General features: G+C 38.8%; 2 protein-coding genes across 7 annotated transcripts in view; both read left to right on the top strand.

Annotated features, from left to right (window-relative positions):
- Positions 1–14,149, top strand: part of slc23a2 (solute carrier family 23 member 2) — a 94,559-nt gene extending 80,410 nt beyond the window's left edge. For all 6 annotated transcript variants that reach the window (XM_057831346.1, XM_057831345.1, XM_057831343.1 and 3 more), the window contains 5 exons: positions 1,588–1,735; positions 1,803–1,908; positions 4,372–4,639; positions 8,209–8,304; positions 9,954–14,149. In XM_057831346.1, the coding sequence (XP_057687329.1) occupies positions 1,588–1,735; positions 1,803–1,908; positions 4,372–4,639; positions 8,209–8,304; positions 9,954–10,213 (878 nt within the window). In that variant the 3' untranslated portion in view covers positions 10,214–14,149. The remainder of the gene's footprint in view (positions 1–1,587; positions 1,736–1,802; positions 1,909–4,371; positions 4,640–8,208; positions 8,305–9,953) is intronic.
- A 7,977-nt stretch (positions 14,150–22,126) lies between these two features.
- Positions 22,127–22,965, top strand: part of rassf2a (Ras association domain family member 2a) — a 35,215-nt gene continuing 34,376 nt past the window's right edge. Inside the window, exon 1 of the mRNA XM_057832740.1 lies at positions 22,127–22,482. The gene's annotated coding sequence lies outside the window, so the exon portion shown is untranslated. The remainder of the gene's footprint in view (positions 22,483–22,965) is intronic.

The following is a 22,965-nucleotide window of genomic DNA, read 5'->3' as shown; positions in this document are numbered from 1 at the left end:
GCCAAGTCAGGAGACGTTAACACAAGTACTAAATTGCTTAGCATATTGATTGATTGTAGGGGTGTGACAATTTATCGAAAAGGTGATGTATCACGATTCTTTGTAGCCCAAAAGGTTATCAATTTGCTCCCGCCAAGAATCGATATATCGTTTCAGAAAAGGTGTCACTGTTTAAAAAAAAAAAACAAAGGAACCAAAAGGTTGCTACTAAAATCTTCCATTAGAATACTGCCTACGTTAGCTCACTGGCTGCCAATGACATTGGTAGACATCCAATTCATTTTGACTGGATTGGATGTCTAGTGCCGTCAATGGCACTGAAGTCAGAGTATTCACTCCCAGTTTTGGAGGCAATTACAGGTCACTTCCTGTTCATTTTAGGGCATTTACATGTTACTTTCTGTTTATTTTGAGTGACTTCCTATTCATTTGCGAACATTTTTTAGTCATTTTCTTTTTTGTAACCCCAAATTAACGAGGAGTAAATGGCCGAAAATCAACAGGAAGTGATCGAAAATCAATAGGAAATGACGTGAAATGCCCCAAAATTAAGTCATTGCCTGGCATTTGCTGCCACTGACAGTCCAATAAATGTCCAATCCGTTTGAAGTGGGAGGGTGGCAGCGAATAAACATTTAATGAACAATCTTTCATTCCAATCCACTTTAAACTGATTGGACGTCTGCTAGTGATAAACCCATTCCAATTCACAGCAGAAGGATGAACAGAGCTTGTTTCTGTTTATTTGTTGTATAGTGGAATATCTTGGAATGATTTCCTGACCCATGTTTCGATAATTGTTGTATCTCCATATCGTGAGATCATTGTTATCGTGAGCTTTGTATCGCAAATTGTATCCTGAGGTACACAGAGGTTCCCACCCTCTGATTGATTGATTTTAGATTTAGTGGTCCCCTTGGTGAAATTCATTTTCATTGGCTGACCCTCGTGAGGAAAAGCGGCATGGAAAATGAATGAATGAATGTACATTACAAGAAAGACAAAGAATATTTCACATCAAAGACATAAAAGACAGCATAACATGACAGTGACATTTTCAATATAGTGGCAGCTAGCGTGGGGCTGGTCAGTGGGGCCTGCTGTCTAGAGCGGCTTTGTCAACTGCATGCGAGTCGTATGATGATAGGATGTTGGGATGAAGGTGGGTTGAACAATATTTCTTTTATTGACACAGATGACATTGTGCATGACTAAGTGAAATGTTTGCCTGTGTTCAAGTAGTCCAAATGTATTGCCAATCGGAAATGAGTACAAGAATGGCTGTGTTATTTGAGTATTTTAAATATGTTGTGGTGGGTGAGATGCTACGGCAGTCGTTGGTATAGAGTATGTACAGGAAAGGACTCAGCACGCATCCCTGTGGGACCCCGGTGTTGATTGTAAGTACCGGGGATGTGGTTGAGCCCACCTTTACTGCTTGTAGTCCATCGGTGAGGAAGTTATGGATGAGCTTGATCAGCTGAGGAGAGATGTTTTCTATAGCTACACTGATGGGTTGCTAGATTGTGTATCACATTTCAGGTTTTCTCATGTGTTCCACGAATCACAAATGTTTTAACCTTTCAGTCCAGTGGGGTGTTCCAAGTGTAACGGCTGCAGGCGTGATCGGCATGATGAGCGCCGTTGTAGCCAGCATCATTGAGTCTATCGGCGATTATTACGCCTGCGCTCGTCTGTCGTGCGCACCTCCTCCTCCCATCCACGCCATCAATAGGTAAGCCTCGTCGTTTTTTTGCCTCACATAAAGACAGAAAAAAACAATTGTTCCTTTATCTTCTCAGGGGCATATTTGTCGAGGGCATCTCCTGTGTGCTGGATGGTCTTTTTGGCACAGGAAATGGTTCCACCTCCTCCAGTCCAAACATTGGCGTTCTGGGAATAACAAAGGTATTTCACACCCACAATCAGTTTATAGGATGCTTGAATTCAACTTTCAACTCTAGAAAATTATGACCCAAAAATACAGTCAGCACACAGCATTGCGCAGCTCACCATTGATTTACTTAGAGGTATCAAATTCTGGTTTCGTTGGCCACATTTATGGTAGTTTATTTTTGGCGAAATAAGTTGGCTTGGCTGGCTGCCACTGACTGCGCTGGATATCTAAACTATTTTAACTGAGAGTGGGTGAATGATAATTCCTTCATTCTCCCCTCCCGTGTCAAAATGGATTGGACATCTAGTGCCGTCAATGGCACCAAAAGATGAGCATTCACAGCCAGTCTTTCCAGTCTAATTGAATTGGACACCTATCGTTTTAAATGGCAGGCAATGAGTTTTTTTTTTTTGTCACTTTGTGTCACATTAAAATTTTTAATCTGTAGATAAATCATTTCCTGTTGATTTTTTGGCGCATTTCTGGGCTGCTTTTGTTAATTTGGAGGCATTTCCATGTTATTTCCTTTTGATTTGGACACTTCCTCTAGGTTTTGGGGCAATTTTGGGTCATTTTCTTGTCAAGTCATTGGTTCCCAGTGCAGACGTCCAAATCCATTTTGACTGTGAGGGGGCGGACATCAAAGTGAGCCAAGTGCTTGTACTCGACCATACAAATCTAGTTCACAGCAAATTTAATGCTGTCGATAACTAACCTTTTCCTGTTTGCAATGCCCCTCCCACGCCTTTTGATTGACAGACCATTCCTTTTGGCAAAGGCAACGATGATGACAAGTCAAATAGAAAGGACAAAAGCAAAGAAAAAAAATTGTCATTGTTTTTTCCATTTCAGATTTTCAGTGACAAAATATGTTTATATTTTCATTCATTTATTTATTCATTCATATATTTCTTTCTATTTTTATTTATTTATTCATTTATTTATCGATTCATTCATATATTTTTTAAGTTTGGCACCCCAGTGATTCCATAGCCACGAGGTGGTGCAAACAGTGAACATAACAACTATCTTATTATATTAGTTTTGGCTGATATCTGCCGATCTTGAGAAAAAAAAATTCAGTTGATCGGCCCGATATATAAGCCAGCCCATATATCAGTCGCCATTCATAAGAAAATCATCCCCAAACAATAAACACAACAGTTATCCTATTATATTGGCCATATATTGGCTGATCTTGAAAAGGTCCATATATCAGTCTGATATATTGGTCGACCTTTCCTCAAGAACTGATTTGAACGTATTGAACACACAATTCAATTGAGTCCTTACATATTTTTATTTTCTAGGTTTTTTTTTTTAATTGTATTTGTTCAATGTAGTTTTTTTTTTTTTATTGTATTTGTTCAATGTACACAACTAAGAGCTGCTGGAAAACACTTTCACTGTGCCCTTTACAATGTCAATAAAAATCCTTTGAACTGTTGATGGTGTGACAACCATCCTCATCCAAAATGTCACAGCCTACCCAAACTAATGTTTTTGACTAAAAGCTAAACTAACAGCTGGTAAGCTACTGGCTAGCTAGAGGTTGTTTATCTGTTTTATTTATTTGTTTACATGGTAAGGACAGTGCACATTAGTGAACATCTATTTAGACACATCCCAAAGATTTAAATATGCTGGATTATAGCAAAAATGCTAATTTACAAGTTTTGAAGTATAACTGTAGCTTTGACCTCATACATTTCAGAGGTCACACGTACTGTATAACTAGAAGCCTATTGTGTAAAGGCCCGGAAAAAATAATTAAGACCTTAATTTTCTTTAGTTGACCCTAAAAAATGAATTGCCTCAATTATGATCATTTCAAGACAGATTTTGCACAACACTGCCACCATTTTCCCCTACTTTTCCTGAAGCAGTACAACTTTGGCAGTGGTTTTAAAATATTCGAAAGCTGTCTGGAATTTTGCCCTCTGAAATTTGGAGAGGCTATCGAAAATGAACACGTTTCACCAAAAAGGAACAAAACTAGAGTGATGGATATTAAATTCATTTTAACCGGAAGAACTGGCAGATGAAAAGGTTTTACTACCATTGACATCGCCCAATCTCTTCTAACTGTGAATGATCAATGTCAGCATTCCCAGTTTAAATGGATTAGAAATCTGTCCCCCTCAATTGCAGCCAATGAATTAATCGGGATATTTGAATAAGAGAGAGGAGTAATTTGAGATATGAGCTTCGTCCTGGAAAAAAAGTCAACTGATAAGGCAACATATATTATATTTTTATTTCAGTTTAATGTTGAATAGTTAGTAGCTTAGCCTACCAAATATCTGGTAGTTTATCTCATCAGTGTATGTGTCACTACCAACTCATGGGATAAATATGCATTTTGTTGTCCATCATTTCATTCACACTGGTCTAACATTTGGCTGTACAGTCAATTGGTGTTTAGGTGAAAAATAATGTCATTAGCATCTACTGTATCTCGTCTCGTTTTCCAGGTTGGCAGTAGGCGTGTGATCCAGTACGGAGCCGCTATGATGCTGCTGCTGGGCCTCGTGGGTAAATTTAGTGCCCTCTTCGCTTCCCTGCCAGACCCTGTGTTGGGGGCTCTCTTCTGCACCTTGTTTGGCATGATCACCGCGGTGGGGCTGTCCAACCTACAGTTCGTCGACCTCAACTCTTCCAGGAACCTCTTTGTTCTAGGTTTCTCCATCTTCTTTGGCCTGATGCTGCCCAGCTACCTCAAAAAGAACCCGTTAGTTACAGGTGGGTGAAGGCGACTGACTATAGACTTCCTTACTTCGATCGATAGGAATACTTCTCATTATGTTGAAAGTAGGTTTGGGTTGGAAAACGGAAACCCAGTTACGCACACATCCCCCAGGTTGTGCTTTCCACCTCTAGCAAATGAGCGCAATTCTACACCATGTTTGTATTTGCTATTGTCTAAGTGTTCTATGCGAATAGCTAAAACAGATTCCAAATGAATAATTCAGACATTTCCCTGGGTGTTAATCAATGCAGTAGAGCTACAGCGTTTGTGAGAGCAAAATCATGTGGAGCAAAATATTTAACGTCCAAGAGAGCAGCTTTATATGTGTGTTTGTGTATTAAGGACATGACTTTAATGTGTTAATTATGATTAATTACAAAAAGAAAAGTGGGGGGGGACAAAAACACATTTTTCTAGAGAACAAGACATTTGTTTTACACTGTAATTGAGGTCAACTCCAACATTAGACAACCATACAAACGAAAATTACACATAGGCTACTGAGGATTAATATACAAAATATATTTTGTTTTCTGACGCGACTGTTAGCCTAATGCTGTTATAGAATGGAATATGCCATACAAGCACGAATGAAAATTAGCAGATTCCCCATATTTACCGTAACTCAAGAAAATGTACAAATGCCACCACATTTCTTGTCAAAGACAACAAATAAAGCTACACTTGTTACAAAAAAATAACTATGTATCACATTCTTGCATTGTTAAGCAATTTATTAATACTGTATTTTTTAACCACTTAGCAATACTGTTGTTGGGGAAATAGCTCCTGCAATGGCACCTTATGTTCTATAAGTAATTTTTTTTTTTTTCAAAATTGGTCAGATATAGTTTTTTTTGTTTTTGTTTTGTATGTAAATAAGATTATCTGCATTTGTCAAAGGTTAACAATATTCGGACCTATGTAAATTTGATTCAGTTGTTCACTAAACTATTTCAATTTCAAAACAATATATTTTGGGGACTGTATGGGGCACTGTATGGCTGTTGTGGAATCCCATTTTTAAATATGTTGGCACAGACTTCAGAATCAGTTGAAGTGGCTCGGGGCTGATCCATAGGGGGCCTATTTTCAAAAACTTCAAATTCAAATATTTTCAAAACCAAAGCCGCTAGCGACTTAAAACCAAAACAGGCTCCCCCTTAGGCAAGTAATAGTCTCCTTGAGCAGCGACATTAAAAAATTCTAAGTCGTTCCTTAATAAAATCCCAAATAATTATTTTTTTATCCAAGTATAACAAATCTTGAAATTTTATGCTAGATGCACAAAAATCACCAAATGCAGAGATAATCACCTATATTTTCAGGATCAATAGCAATATTTAACATATAAGTTTTTGACAAAAAGGGCAACTTTTTTTTTTTTTTTTTTTTTTAATTTAGTGGAGATTTTCGACACATAATTACTCAATTTTCACATCAGAACCTTAATACTTTAGGAAAGCATGCAGGCATCTTAATTCTTCTCATCAAAAGCAAATTTTTCATTTTTCTCTATACAAGCACAACTTATTGAGGTTGAGTTCTGATGTCACCAATTCCTCAGCAAGTCATGCTGGCTATTTTTAGATTTTAGATTAAAATGTTACATAAAATAAAATAGGTAGAAGGCTTTTTTTTTTTCTATGGACGCAGACATTTCTAAATTACCACTTCTTAGCCTAAAAAGGGGCAGTTGGCCGAAAATTACCTGATCATTTGAATGTAAACTTACGCTACTGTGTATGGATACAAAATGGCGGCAATAACAAAACAAAGTGCTTTTTAAGTTGAAAATTCTTCTAAATAAATATGTACATCCCAGAATTTCTATTGATAGGAACATAGAACAGTCTAGATTCTTGGTTAGAAGCAGAAAAACGGACAGTTATCATTAATTTTACGTAAATATTTCAAGCTAAAATGACACTATTGTGTAATCCAACGTGGCGGCCTCCGCAGCAAAAGAAAGAGCTTTTTAAAGTTGAAAGTTCTTGTAAACGAATGCATAAATCCCCGGAATTTCTCTAAACAGTCTCGATTATTGGTTAAAAGTAGAGCTGGGAATCTTTGGGCAACTAACGATTCGATTACGATTACGATTCAGAGGCTCCGATTCGATTATAAAACGATTATTGATGCACCCCCCCCCTCCTATTTTTTTTTTTTTTTTTTTAATGTTTTGTACATTAGTTCCAAAATTGTTCAAAAATACTCTCAGGCTAAACCAAACTACTATTCCAGTATCAAGTTAACATTTAGCAGTAAAAAAATGTACAAAAATAACAGTAAATAAAAAACTCCAGTCCCCATTCTGTATCAGCAGCTTTAAACTACATTCAATTAATTTAATGTTTTGAATCAACCGTTAAAGTTGTTAAAATTGCTCCTGTTATTCCATAATTTCCCTTTTGTCTACTTTCGACATGTGAAAGTTTTAAAACTATTTTAAAGATAGATTCAAGTCAATATTTTACCGATTTAGGAGTATTTTAGATAAAAAGTTAATTATGTTTGCTTGGAAGGTTCGCTACAACAGCCTTGCGGGCAAGTGTACTGCTTTAAGATGGCGGCCGTTTACTAACGCCTGCATCTGGCTTTTTGTAGATATGCTGCTAACGCTACCGAATCTATAGTGCATCTAGTCCTATATAAATGATATCTACCGTAACATTATGTGGATGTAATTTGTAGCAGCCTTTTCGACAGCAGTCAGGTATTTTGTTGTGTTTTTTTAATCTCGTGGCATGAGTTGAGCTAGAGCCGTAAGTTGAGCATTGTCATTACCCGAGGGGCCGTGTAATGAGAAGCATGATGTTTAGCTACTCTCGCTCCGTTCCTCATTGTCCCGAAGACCGCGCGGCGCGCTGAGTGTGTTGTACTTCCACTTTACTTGGCATATTTCAATAATTGGAATTTGGATGTTTGTGAATCGTTCTCGAATCTTCCACGGCGGAATCGCGAATAATCTAAGAATCGGAAATTTTGCACACCTCTAGTTAAAAGCAAAAAAAAAAAACGGGTAGTAATCATTCATTTTACGTAAATATTTTTAGTTAAAGTCAGGCTACATTTTTCCATGCATTGTTTCAAAGTGCATGAATGGGGCTCTTTGATATAATAATTACCTTGAATCCTCGACCAAATCACTCTTGAGACACTCCTCCTGCCTGCTTGTATGCGGTAAAACATTCGTCCTTTTTCCACCTAAATCCGGCGTTTGAACACAGCGTGTGTTTGTGTTTATCACAATGAAAGCCAAATCAGCTCTGCCTGGGTCGGCCCCCAACGGGAAAGCGTGGCACAATATTTGCAGGAGCTGTCTTGTCAACTGATGGTGAAGTATATGATGTGCGTTTTTGGCTCTGTCAGTAGGTTTCCCAACTTCTGACTTATAAGATAGGGCTGAGGCAATATAGCAGTTGCAATACAAAGAAACCACTTATCTGATGTAACACCATATTTATACAGGTGTAAAGTAATTAATACAGTAAATTGGTATACTTTTGTTCCAATTTTTGTGAGATGACTACATATTGTTTTCTATGTTTTTTGTTCCTAGGCATTGTTGAGATTGACCAAGTGTTAAACGTGCTCCTCACCACTGCCATGTTTGTGGGAGGTTCAGTTGCATTTATTTTGGACAACACTATTCCAGGTGAGCCATTTATTTATCCAGCTACCATTTGAAAGAATGTACTTGGGGGGTCACTGGTTTATAAGAGTACAACTATGCATACTAGGGGTGTAACGGTACACACATGTCACGGTTCGTTGCGGGTTCGGTACAACAGGAAAAACAAAAAAACCTTTTTTTAATCACAGAATTTGGAAGTTAATTCATTCTCTTGGCCCAAACTAAAAAGCAGCTCCTATTAAAGTGCAAAATAAATAGAAGAAAACATTGTGAATGTTTTTATTGATTTAACATTCTTTAATCCATACTTTATGTGCAAAAATAGACAACACACCCTTTTTTGTAGGGATCGACAAAGGGAACGGTTAAAGTCGCGTAGCACTCGCCAGCTGACAACCTTCGTAAATGTTTTTATAAAAATAAGATACTACCATTTTCGATGTTGGATTACACACAGTTAACTGTAACCCATTACCAGTGAACATACACTCCCACATAGGATATATTTTAACATTGGCTAAAACAAAACAAATATTGCAAATCATTTCAAAACTGAAAAAGCATCTCTTGAAATTGTGCAAAAAAATTCAGTGTTTCAATGACTTCAGCCTAGGGCTAGACCAAAATAAATATTTCCTGATTTAATTATATAATATACTGCATCTGATAGTTCCCATTCTGTACATTTGCCATAACTGTACTAGTAGTGGTCAGTGATAACTTCTTCTGTTTTGGTTTGTCTTCTTTTTGCTGTGATGATCTACCGCCCCCTAGAGTCAAGCTGGACTAACTCTGACATTGATTGCCCCCCCCCCTTTTTTGTTGTTGTTTTTACTCGAACGTAAAAACATGCATGGTAGGCTGATTGAACACTCTAAATTGTCCGTAGGTATGGGTGTGTGCGTGAATGGTTGTATGTGTCCTTGTGCCCTGCGATTGGCTGGCAACCAGTTCAGGGTGTCCCCTGCCTACTGCCCGTAGTTAGCTGGGATAGGCTCCAGCAACTCCGCGACCCTCGTGAGGATGAAGCGGCATGGAAAATGAATGAATGAATAATCACTTTCTGACTGCAAGCACCGAACCGTGATGCATACAGGACGAATACAAATACTATTACACTCTTAATCCGTACATCATCAAAGGGAGTCCCACTAAATAACTGCGATACAGTGACCTGTTCATCTTGAAGGATAACAATAAAAAGTTCACAAAATAAAAACTTGAGGAATGTTCATCAAGCAAAACATCCCACAGGTGAACAGTTGGTGGCCATGTTTGGGTGTAAAGAGAACTTCCCTGAATTGCTCAGTCATTCACAAGCAAAGATGGGGGCGAGGTTTTCCTCTTTGTGAACAAGTGTATGAGAAAATAGTCGAACAGTTGAAGGACAATGTTCAATGTACAATTGCAAGGAATTATTGAATTTCGTCCTCTACCGTCTATAATACAGTCGAAAGGTTCAGATAATCTGGAGGAATCACTGAATGCCAGCGGCAATTCCAAAAACCAACAGTGAATGTCGGCACCTTTGATTCCTCAGGCGGCACTGCATGAAAAACTGACATCAATTTGTGCGACTTTGCCACGATACTAATGGAAATCCGTTCCAAAAGACTGACCCCCTTGTCATAAAGTGAACTGAGCTAACAACGATGCTATCCTCTCGTCAGGTTCTCCTGAGGAGCGAGGCATCAGGAAGCTAAAGCGTGGCACGGGTCCCAGTGCCGCTGAGCTGGAGGGGATGCGATCCTATGACCTTCCCTTCGGAATGGATTTCATTCGCAGACACTCTGTCTTTAAGTACCTCCCTATCAGCCCCACCTTTGCTGGGTACCAGTGGGGGGCGCTGCGGGAAACCTGCAGAAGCAGGGCCGGCGAACACAAGGATGCAAGTGAGGGAGGAGCTACCCACAGCGAGAGTCTGGCGTAGCTGTTATTGCATCGTGTGAATTTGGGGAGCAAACTGAGAGGGGGGGGGGAATGCAAGGGACGGCCAGGATTGGGAAGCGTGCGGATGACACGTGAAGCACCGACTTCTGTCTATTGTTTTCTCCCTACCTACTATGCTATTTTTAAGCATGCCGTTACACGGCGCCTGCTGGGTGTGTTTGCATGTGTACTCGGTTTGCACATGGATGTAATGGCCTCGTGCATTCATTTACACTGTCACTTTAATCCTCGCAATTTTGTCACACTAAATTTGCCCATTCAAAATTATGCAAAAAAAAAAAAAAAAAAAAAAAGGAACAGAAGAAAAGAGCACATATGCAACCAGCTACACACACATGGATTCACACCAGCATCCCAACCAAAACTGGCTTAGCCATACAGCATTTGGATGCTTAACTGGTCTGTCCAAATAGCTGTCAGCTGCCCTCGACCCGGGCACAGCAATTGTGGTAATTTTTGCTCATTCATTGTCTGCTCCGTTAGTTGCGAATGTCACTCCGATTTTGTGAAAACACACACAGGAAAGTCAGCCCATGTCCTGCTAAACAAACCTCAGTTCAGCACTCGCTGAATTGCACGATCTAAGTGTTTACATATCAATGTTTGTCAGTATTAGCCACAACTACCCTAACATTTACATGAACACAACCTCATTGGCTGTCTTCGAATACTGTAAAAAGGGATCGTTTGGCAACAGTTCTGTTACTCCTAATGATTCTTCCTGAAGACATCTTCACTACCGCTACTCATATTTGCTCATGTAAAGGTGTAGACAAGAAGTAACTAATGGTAAATATTCCAGTCATATTTTCTGGTAGGTGTGATGAAAGACCCCAGCGGCTTTTTGCAAACCAAATGTTAAAATAACAAAACAACACAACAGTTATTTTCCATGGAGCTTCTTTTCGAGTCTGTTATTGACCTTAACGTAGATTTTAAACGGTGCTCGGTTGTTTGGCCATTGACGGCCTGTTAACTTTTTCTCACCACTCTACCTCTCGGCCAGGCCGGTTTCCTGGTCCATTACCATTCGACACAGTCGTCTGGTGGCTGGTGGAATACTGTCAAATTGTAATGTGACAACTAAATAATTGTCCTCATGGCCTGAAAAGAATATACAGTAGTCTTTTTAAAGCGTGACATACAGTAAATATGGCGGCATCATTTTGCATCACCACAGCGCGATTTGCGTCGAAATAGTTTTTAATATTACATTATGCTGCAAATTATTTTCATAGGCTGTATATTATAAATGTAACATAAAACTAAACCATATAGAACCAACATGCCATTTCACTTGGCGTTCCCTATATTGTTCAAATCAACAAACCCCCTTTATTAAGTGCAAGCTCAAAGATAATCAGCCTGTGAACAAATCTGCGTAGCGTAAGTGAAGGTAACTCTAGCAAGAGCCAGGAATCCCCATGCGTTCAACTGCCGTCTTCTTCCTGAAGCAACTCCGCACAGTGCCTCGTGGCCTTATGCGAAACATGTTGTAAACACTGATCCTGCAAGTGTCTGTTCGTCATTGTTTCCTCCGTTACTGGTTTACCGGCTCCTATACACACACTGTTCAGCTTTCTTCTCATTAAGGCGGGAATTACTGTGGTTTGGATTGGATGTTATGTCCCGTCGTCTAGATCTTTATGCAGATGATAGCAACGCATTTGACCTTTCAAAAAGGGGTGCATTTAAGCAAATTAACTTTAAAAGCGATATTGAATCCAGTTGAGATATTTTATTGAAGAAACCAAAAGTTTGATGCTTTACCAAAAAAAAAAAACCTGAGAAAAATACAGATGTTTCTATTAAAAACTATTGTATTTTTTTTTGTTTTGTTTAATCTTTCTAAGTCTTTTGTTTAAGTTATTTGTGGAAAGAAAGTTGTTGTGCGAAGATCTGTTGAAGCAGAACTTTGTGTGGCTTTTACAGTTCTGGAGTTCTAGTCATGATTCTTCCTGACTTAGGATCTTGATCACCAGAACACACCCTCAGCTTCTGCTAAATTGAAATTGTGCTTGTCCATATAAGGTGTCTGCTGCCATTATTGCCATTAAGAAGAAATAACCCTCGCCAGATGTCAGCGCCTTTTAACGATTTCTTTACATTTCAAGGTGCCAAGAATATCTCATTGACCTTATAATGTTTTTACAATGGAAGACGGGCACATGAACCACATAACATTACTGGGCCTTAACTCTTTCACTACCTGAATGTTCGTGGCCATTCATGTGCATGGATTTTTGTTAATATGACTGAGAATTGTTTAAGTTTCATTTACAATTAAAACAGTAATTCCCAACTCAATATGTTGAAATAATCTGCATCCATTTATTGGCAAATGCAATTTGGTCATATATGAGCTTAGTCAATTGAACATAATGCAATTGCAATCTTGAGTGAATGATCACTGCCAGCCTTTCCAGATTGAATGGTTTGGATGCCTTATGACTTCCAATACCAATTACATGAATTTAAAGCAGTTCTTCAGCACAATGGTTGGGAATCACTGCATTATAATCAGAGGTAGGTAGTAATGCGTTACATTTAATGTTTGAGAAAATGTACTTCTAAGAGTATTTTACCACGTCATACTTGAGTAGATAAGTGAAGAAGAAACGCTGCTTTTACTCCGCTGCTTTGGGCTACACTATGTTCCTTACATTTTTCCTCTTTATTCTATATATTAGGTATTTTTGCCAGCACAGTGGCTTTACCAGTTTTAGCAATGTGACGTTGCAACAATAATCACATGACACCGTGATACCAATCAGATGTAAGAATACAGTCACATGACCACACGCAAGCTTGCAGTTGGACGTTCTATGATCACACTGGCTTGTTAATTCACGTGGAATCTTTAAAGTATTGAGTTAAACTACTTGACATCGAGATCTGCCGTCAACATTACTCGAAAGCAGTTTTTATTTGACACCAATAGACCACGGAAAACTGAGGTTAGGATCGTTTTTATTTCATGGTGGGAATCTTTTCTCCAATAGAGGGTACTCATGTTTTTTGAGCAAGTGTAAATTTTTCTAGTGGTGATTCAGTGATTTTTGTGTACTTGTTTGGCCTAATGTAATGGGCTTTACAGTATACAGAATAATAAAAAGATGATATAGATGAAGTGCTGAAAAAAAAACTGCACCATAGATTGAAAAAAAAGTCAGTCATTGTAAACGGTTACTCACCATGTTACTCATGACTTGAGTATTCTTTTCACCGAATACTTTTTTTACTTGTACTTGAGTTCATTGTTTGGATAACTACTTTTACTTGAGTAATATCATTTTTGAAGGAGCGCTACTCTCACTTGATTAGAATTTATGACTACCCACCTCTGATTATAATATATTAGTACAGTATGATTTCAGTTTTTCCAAAATGTCTCTACATTTATATCGCATAATAATTCATAACTGGAGATGCACACCAGTCATTCGCACTCAACCAAATGGAACTTATGATACGCACACAACTTCCTGCGCTGTCCCGCAGTGAGTGGAGTCCTCTTCTATTTTGTGTACTGTTTGCATCCCCAGATATTCTGACTCTCAACATAGACACAAGAGAAAACAAAACTACTGTTCTCCTTCATATGAATTGGCAAGAGCTGCCGTTGTCACGGAAACTGACTTCTTCACAGCTGGATGTGCTTGAATGCAACTTCATGTAGATTTGAGAGCATCACGACCTGTACAAAAGTGGGCCTCTTTCCTTCCCTCATCATTGACATGTTTACCGGTTCAGTGACAAAGCAGCAAGTTGTTCTTAATAAGGTGGCCAGACGCACACAAGAATATCAGTCCCTTTCAGTTATTATGAAGGGGATGCTACCTGTACAATAATATTTTGGTGTACGTACTACCTGTTCTCTCTTTGACTGTTCTTGTTTTTTTTTTTTTTTAATAAATAGATCTATAAATACATGCATTTTTTTGCTAGCAAATATTTGTAAGGATGAAATCATTAATTATAAATCATGCTGGAAAGTGCACTGTTTTATTATACTTTTATTTCAGGAGAAAAAAAAATACATTTTTGATCCATTTTTTAAAGCTTGTTTAGGTTTTCATGTTTTTTTATACTTTGAAAATGTTAACATAATACCAGGTGTTGAGAACAGAGAACAGAGTACATGTATATTTAATTTACTAAAGCCTTGTAATATAAATTGTAAACTAATTGTAGCAACAAAAATGGTTTATTCTTTCTTCCTAATAATATTTAATCAGATGATACAGAATGTATGAAGGGGTGTCTGTCTTCATTTTCTACTCAAATCCATGCGCAGACCTCTGCTTTCCAATATGCAAATCTGCAACCTATGCTTTGCAAATCAGTTATTTTCTCATGGTATATTCATCAGGATTGTACGTCACATGGAATAGGTGTGTGAATTTTCCTCAACACAACTTCTCAATGAATAAAAAATCTACTGTATGTCAAATCACTTTTGGTTCCATTTTATTGTTCAACAGGAGGAATGCGGGTTTAATGACAATCTTGCAGCGTAAAAATAATACTGCACGCACTGTGAATCAAAACTGAACATTATTGTCTATGTGATGGCAGATGTGCTCATTAAGTTGTGGCAAGCATGCACATCTGTATGGTTAAAGTAATAACTTATAAGGGGATACAGTATAGAAAGTAGGGGCGGGGACCTCTCTGTACGTCTCACGGTATGATAGAATTTGCGATACAAGGCTCACGGGTTAGGAAATCATTCTAGGAGGTTCTACAGAACAACTACTAAACAGAAAAACAAGCTATTTCAGCCGAATGCTGTGAATTGGAATGAGTTTATCACTAGTAGATGTCCAATCAGTTTGAAGTGGGTGGGATGGCAGCGAATGAACAAATGTTCATTTGCTGCCACCCTCCCAGTTCAAATGTATTGGACGTCTATGGCCATCAGTAGCAGCTAGTGCCAGGCAATGAGTTCCTTTTGGGATATTTATGTCATTTCCCTTTGATATCCGGTCACTTCCCTTTCCTTTTGGGGCATTTACGGGTCACTTCCTCTTGAATTTGGGGCATTTACGGGTCACTTCCTTTTGATTTTGGGTTCGTGATAAGGAAGAGACTCAAGAATGCCCCAAACGGGCAGAACTTAGGGGGTGCGACTGCATTTTGTGGGCGTAAAGTGGGCCTGATTGGGCGATGGGAGGGTCAAACAAAGGTGAGATGATGCGGGGAGCTGTAATTAAGTGTTTAAGTTTTAAAATATTTGCCAGCCGCTTGCACTTCACCTTGCAACCCCCCCCCCCCCCCCCCCCCCACCACCACCACCACCACCACACACACACACACACACACACACAACGATCATCTTGAGGGGCCAACGAATAATTGTCCACTAACACCTCACGCCCCCGTTGGACAGTCAACTTGGTTGGTCCTGTTCATGCTCATCCCACCCGGGCCCTGTTCAAATTTGTTCCCCCGCCGTACCCCAATGAATAGGAAGTGACTCAAAATCAACGAGAAGTGGCCTGTAAATGCCTGAAAATGAACAGGAAGCGACCTGTAAAAGCATATAAAAGAGCTCTGAATGATCTGGTTTCAGTGCCATTGCAGGCGCTAGACGTTCAATCCAGTCAAAATGAATTGAATGGGAGCTAACGTAGACACTATTGTAATGCAAGATTTTGGTAGCAACCTGTTTGTTCCTTTTTTTTTTTTTTTTAATTATTGTTATCTTTTTAAACAGTGACGTTTTTTAAAAACGATATATCGATTCTTTGTGGGAGCATATCGATAACCGTTTGGGTTGCAAAGTATCGCGATATATAACCTTTATTGTCACACCCCTAATAGAAAGTCTCCGCACGCAAGTAAAAAAAAAAAAAAAAAAGATAACCAGATAATATTTGAATTGGTAGTCTCATTTTAAAATATAAATATGGTGTGAACTTGATTTCTCAGTTCATTACATATAGTTGGTTAATTATTAATGTCAGTGGTCTTGTGATCATCTATCTGTGGTCGGCCATGACTGTGGTAACTGGGCCTTCACTTTAGACTTATGTAACGCTGCCATATCACTAATGATGTGAATTTTCAGCTGATAAAATAACTTATTAGAAATTATTTTATCCTTGATCCAACCTCTAGTTTAGGGTTTGTATTTTTCTGTTACAAGGTTCTGTTGGATGATGATTAGTAAATAAACTGATTGCCTGCTGCCTTCTAGTGGAAGAGTAACTGTACTGCAGGCACAAGCCTCCCTGCTAACACCAATGTCAGTTTCATTCATTATTTCTTTCACTATTTCAGTCACTATTTATTTATTTTTTACTGCTATTGAAAAAATATATTATAAAATTCATAATACTAAATAATCATTTTAAATATAATACTGGGGGTTGTGGTGGGTGGTTTGGATTACTGAGTGGGTTGGTAGTAGGGAAATTGATATTGAAAACACCTACTGACGCCAATAGACGTCCAATCCATTTTAACCAGGAGGACCTGAAAGGGATCAAAGGCTAGGTTCATACTACAGGTCTTAATGCACAAATCCGTTTTTTTGTCGTATCTGTTTTTTGGCGTGCTGGTTCAGACTGCCTTTGTCCATTGAGACCATTCAAGTATTACGCATGCGCACCAATTCGCTGTGCGACACGCGCTTAGCAAGAAGACCCGCATGCGCAGAAGCATCAAAACAAATGACCACACATGCTGGCTGTCATCCATCATTCCAGGGAGATCATATTTTCATTCATTTTCCATGCCACTTTTCCCCACAAGGGTCGCGGGGAGATCATATTTTGATTTTCTAAAATAGAACTCAAATAACAGACATAAATAATCCCCGTTTAGGCTTTTATTCAAAGTTTATATGGATCAATAGCATGCACGTACTGTCCGTGCATATCACACACACATACAGGCAGTTTGTCCCGACTCTCGGCCGTGTAAGCAATGTTAAAATATTGCTCACATAGAGCAGAGAGAAAACCGATCATTTTCAGGCTTATCCTCAACCCATTTTTATTTTCTTGTGACTTTTGTCAAGCCCGGCCCTTCCCCAAAAGCCGTGTTCAATGCAAGCTAGGCGCTAATAATGCACAGCTGCACCGCTACCGTAGCACCTCTCTTGCTCTTTGATGACGTAATTGCTGCATGAATTCTGATTTGGGAGACTTGACAGTACAGACCGCCTCGACATTCTGGAGAAATGTAGCCAAGATCGGATTTTAACCACATACGAAAGTGACGCAGATTGAATTTGAAATATCCAGTTCTAAGCTACTTGTCACGTTCAGACCATCAAGTTAATGCCACACTCGCAGTGTTGTCAATCTTACTTAAAAAAAAAAAAAAAAAAGAATTACAATTACAAATTACTTTTCCCAAAAAGTAATTGTGTTAGTAAGTCAGTTACCTGAATGTAAGAGTAATTAGTTACTTGGCAAAGTAACTGGTTATAATTTTCTTTTCTTTTTTTTTTCTCAAAAATTTTTTTTTTTTTTAATTAAAAAAAACAGGTCACACAATGTGAAGTTTAAAGGATTTTTGGGACAATTAGCCCTTGCCCAATTCTTTACCCTAAACTTAACTTGGCACAGGGGTATTGCGGATATTGCTATAACTAGATAGTAACCTTTGCTATGTGTGTAAGTCATTTAATGTTGTGAATCAACCGTTAAAGTTGTTAAAATTGCTCCCGTTATTGCATTAGTTCCCTTCTGTCTACTTTCGACATGTGTAAGTATTAAAACTGTTTCATCATTTAAAGATAGATTTAAGTCAAGATTTTGCCGATTTAGGAGCATTTTAGATAAAAACACTTAGATTCTCTAGGAAGTTTCTCTACAACAGAGCCTTTCTGAGAGGTCTACTGCTTTAAGATGGCGGCTGTTTATTAACGCATCTAGTTCTTTATAAATGTTGCTAATGCTGCCGTGTCTGTCATTTGCATCTAGTTCTATATATGTGATATCTACCATAGCATCATGTGGGCGTAATTTATAGGCTATCGGCTACAGTCAGGTATTATAGGAGCCAACTAGTATCGCTTTTGCAACGGCGTCACAACCTTGCCTCCTCCCCACTCATGCTCTGCTCTCTCGTCTCCGTGAGTCAGTCTCTCTCAGACTTTTTTCGCGTCATTCAACCAACATAGTAATGCATAGTAACGCACGCCATTCCCGCCTCAGTAACTGTAACGGCGTTGCCAAGATGAGAAAAGTAATTAATTAGATTACTCACTACTGAAAAAAATAACGCCGTCATGTTCCAACGCCGTTATTTACAACACTTCAGTCACTCATGAGTCGGAAAAACACAAAAAAATCGGATTCATGCATTAAGACCTGTAGTATGAACGTAGCCCTATTTAAATAGTCATAAATAAAAATGATTTTAAAGGGCAAAAAAAATAAATTCATGTAAAAACGCTATGAGTAACCAAATAAATTTAAAACAAATTAAAACTTTTAAAAAATAAATTAATGAAAGAAAGAAAAACATACATTTAAATATGTTTGGCTTGTATGTATTTTGCTCTGATAATTTTATTTGTTTCATAAATCTCTTGTGACCTCACATAGCTCAACTTTTTGGCTACCATTAACGTCGACATGACCCAAAATGTGATGTCTACGTATGTGGACGCCAGGTTTTTTTTGTTTTTGTTTTTTAACCAAAAATAATTATTTGCCTGATGAAGGAATATGGACCAGCACTGCTGGTTATTCTCAAGTCTCTGAGCAGATTCGATATACTAGTCCTTTTCAAAAAATTAGCATATTGTGATAAAGTTAATTATTTTCTGTAATGTACTGATAAACATTAGACTTTCATATATTTTAGATTCATTACACACAACTGAAGTAGTTCAAGCCTTTTATTGTCTTAATATTGATGATTTTGGCAAAAAAGTCAAGAAAGAACAAAAATCCCTATCCCAAAAAAATTTCATATCATGAAAAGGTACTCTAAAGAAGCTACTGACCCTAATCATCTTAACGAATTAACGCAAAACCCCTGCGAAAGATTCCTGAGGCTTTCAAAAACTCCCAGCCTGGTTCATTACTCAAAACCGCAATCATGGGCAAGACTGCTGACCTGACTGCTGTCCAGAAGGCCATCATTGACACTCTCAAGCCAGAGACTTAGACACAGAAAGAAATATCTGAGCGAATAGGCTGTTCCCAGAGTGCTATATCAAGGCACCTCAGTGGGAAGTCTGTGGGAAGGAAAAAGTGTGGCAGGAAACGCTGCTTAACCAGAAGAGGTGACCGCACCCTGAGAAAGATTGTGGAGAAGGGCCGATTCCAGACCTTGGGGGACCTGCAGAAACATTGGACTGAGTCAGGAGTAGAAACATCCAGGGCCAACGTGCACAGGCGTGTGCTGGAAATGGGTTACAGGTAGGGGTGAAAGTGGCTAGAATTTCTTGCCGGAACTCCCCGGCGTGAAGGTCGCCACAGAGCCAGAAATTATGTTTTTTTTTTTTTCTTTTCTTTTTTTGGGGGGAGGGGGGTCAAACCTCTTAAACTACTGAAATCCAAAGAAAACTGTTTTAGCACAGTTATTTCGATAACACATACAAAAACTGATTTTCATTCAAAATTGTATTTTTTTTCAATGATTTGCAAAATAAAAGTTAACAAAAACAGCAATAACCCCAACCTCCATCTCCTAATTTTTATTTTCCCTCTTTTCCTCGCATACTAAATACCAAATGTCAATTTTAACTACTTAAGAACATAGGATGTATATTAAAATTGAAGTTAATGTAAACATGTACTTTTTTTAATAACAAAGATATAAGTAACATACATTCAGAGAAATGACTTGTATTATGCAGAGTGAAATGGAATATATCTTAAAGATTGCGCAAACATTGACATTTTTAAATCATAAGGAAATGAATAAGTAGCCTAACATAAATGAACAAATATAAGTCCAAAGTGCACCGTGACAGCTAGATGTTCTGAACTTCCCCATCAGAGCAAATAAAATCAAATATGATAAATAAGCCTCCTCAACTTTTTCGTTGCTCTTGATTTGATCCATGTTATGTTGCATTGCCCTTTTTTTGTCACATCAGTTCAACAACCTTTTTTTTTTTTTTTTTTTTTGCTGTTTCAGAAAACATGCACATTTGAACCAATCAGAGCTAACTATCTCTGCTGATCACATGTCACTATGTCAGCCAATTGAACGGATAAATGAGTCCAGGCGTTTTGCTTTGCTGATTGCATTCTCACATTGATGTGACTTGTCATCGTCAGACTCAGATAACTGCAGCAGCTGGGAAAACCTCCATGCCGTCCGTGGAATAAAGTAAATAATAAATATTGGTGGAAACAGATTACGCTACACAAGCACTTTATTATGCTTGTTGTTAACACTTGTGTATGTAAATCTGATGTTAGTGGATTGTTTTCTTCTTGGAGATGAAATGTGTGGCAGCTTAGCATTTTTTTTTTTTTTTAACATAGCGTTTTGACAGTTGCCGTCATATTTTCGGAATCAAAGCACCGTGTACCGAAATAGTATTCCGGCCGGAATCTTATATCTGAACAGGGATGGCGTGGATCAGTGGTAGAGTAGTTGTCCCCCCAACCCAGAGGTTGAGGGTTCGATTCTGTGCCCTGATGAACTCGCCTAAGTATCCTTGAGCAAGATACTGAATCCCACATTGCTCCTGGTGCTGCATCACCAGTAGGTAGATGAGGATGTAGTGTAAAGCGCTTTGAGCGCCTTAAGGTGGAAAAGCGCTATACAAGTATAACACCATTTACTAACTGCGTTCTGGCCCTGAACCTTATACTGGAACTGCGTTAGTGACCGTTCTGGCCCACTTTCACCCCTGGTTACAGGTGCTGCATTCCCCAGGTCAAGCCACTTTTGAACCTGAAATAGCGGCGGAAGCGCCTGACCTGGGCTACAGAGAAGCAGCACTGGACTTTTGCTCAGTGGTCCAAAGTATTTTTCAGATTAAAGTAAATTTTGCATGTCATTCGGAAATCAAGGTGCCAGAGTTTGGAGAAAGACTGGGGAGAAGGAAATACCAAAATGCCTGAAGTCCAGTGTCAAGTACCCACAGTCAATGATGGTCTGGGTTGCCATGTCAGCTGCTGGTGTTGGTCTACTGTGTTTTATCAAGGGCCGGGTCAATGTAGCTAGGTATAATGAGATTTTGGAGCACTTCATGCTTCCATCTGCTGAAAAGCTTTATGGAGATGATTTCATTTTTCAGCACGACCTGGCACCTGCTCACAGTGCCAAAACCACTGGTAAATGGTTTACCTTCCATGGCATTTCTGTGCTCAATTGGCCTGCCAACTCTCCTGACCTGAACTCCATAGAGAATCTGTGGGATATTGTGAAGAGGACGTTGAGAGACACCAGACCCAACACTGTGGATGAGTTCAAGGCCGCTATCGAAGCATCCTGGGCCTCCATAACACCTCAGCAGTGCCACAGGCTGATTGCCTCCATGTCACGCCGCATTGAAGCAGTCATTTCTGCAAAAGGATTCCCGACTAAGTATTGAGTGCATAGCTGATATAATTAATTGAAGTTTGATTTTTTTTTTTTTTGTATTAAAAAACATTTTTTGAATTGTCGGATGAAATGTGCAAATTTTTTGAGATAGGGATTTTTGTTTTTTCTTGACATTTTTTGCCAAAATCATCAATATTAAAACAATAAAAGGCCTGAACTACTTCAGTTGTGTTTAATGAAATAAAATATATGAAAGTCTAATGTTTATCAGTACATTACAGAAAATAACGAACTTTATCACAATATGCTATTTTTTTTTTTTTTTTTTAAGAAGGACTAGTACGTGGCTATACGATACGAAGTGTCGAAGTTCAATGCCATCACTGCCACGTACGTGTGTTTTTTCTTTCCGAACTCCTGGAACCAATACACTTCGTGTTCCCGCAGAATAATAAACAAGGGACTTCTCTACTGTTTGGCATTTCGTCTATTGTTCTGCCGCTTCTATTGATGTCTCTCTGAACAAAAGGCTGGTTGGGGGTCCCCGCGCGCTGATTGGTTGCCGAGCAGACGCCAACGAGCTCCGCCGCCTGGACCGCCACGGCAGATGGACTTGCTCTATCCGAGTCGTAGTCCTTTCAAGTAGGCACAGCGACTGACGTGGACCCGGAGGTGAACGAAACGAGGGGCGATTCACGTTCGGTTTGGCCGGCGACTCTCACCGAAACGTCTGAGGGAGAGAACCGGAACCGAGCCCGTTGACGCCTCGTTGTTCGGGTAAGCTGTTCATAAATATTCAAACTAGTGGACCGCGACATTGTGGGTGTTAACATTTCAATTCTGTAATTTCTATGTTCGTTTTGATCGTTAATATTCACAAATGTGTGCATTCTTGTGGAACATCTCGTTCAGAAGATGCTAGCCCAGTATCCAACATTAAAGTGTCGGCTACGTCTAAACCTTGGAAAAGATATCTAAGGGGGGTTGCTTTGATTTTGACTGGTTATGTAACAAGTGACACATATAAAATAATCCTTAATACGATTATTTTTCCTTTTAAATATATTTCAATTTGATACATCACCATACCTATTTGAGATATGTGCTCTCGCGTCTTTTATAAGAGAAAAGTAAAATTCACCTATTTTGGGCTTCCCTCGGAAACAGGATTTCAAAAGAATAATACCGCAAGATCACTGTGAGGAAATCAGCCCAGATTTCGCAGGGCATGAATTTTATAAACTGCAAAGCACGTTCACA

Source organism: Corythoichthys intestinalis, chromosome 3 (assembly GCF_030265065.1).
Source record: "Corythoichthys intestinalis isolate RoL2023-P3 chromosome 3, ASM3026506v1, whole genome shotgun sequence".
In the NCBI taxonomy this organism is placed as follows: Eukaryota; Metazoa; Chordata; class Actinopteri; order Syngnathiformes; family Syngnathidae; genus Corythoichthys; species Corythoichthys intestinalis.
This window is presented reverse-complemented; position numbering and strand designations above follow the sequence as displayed.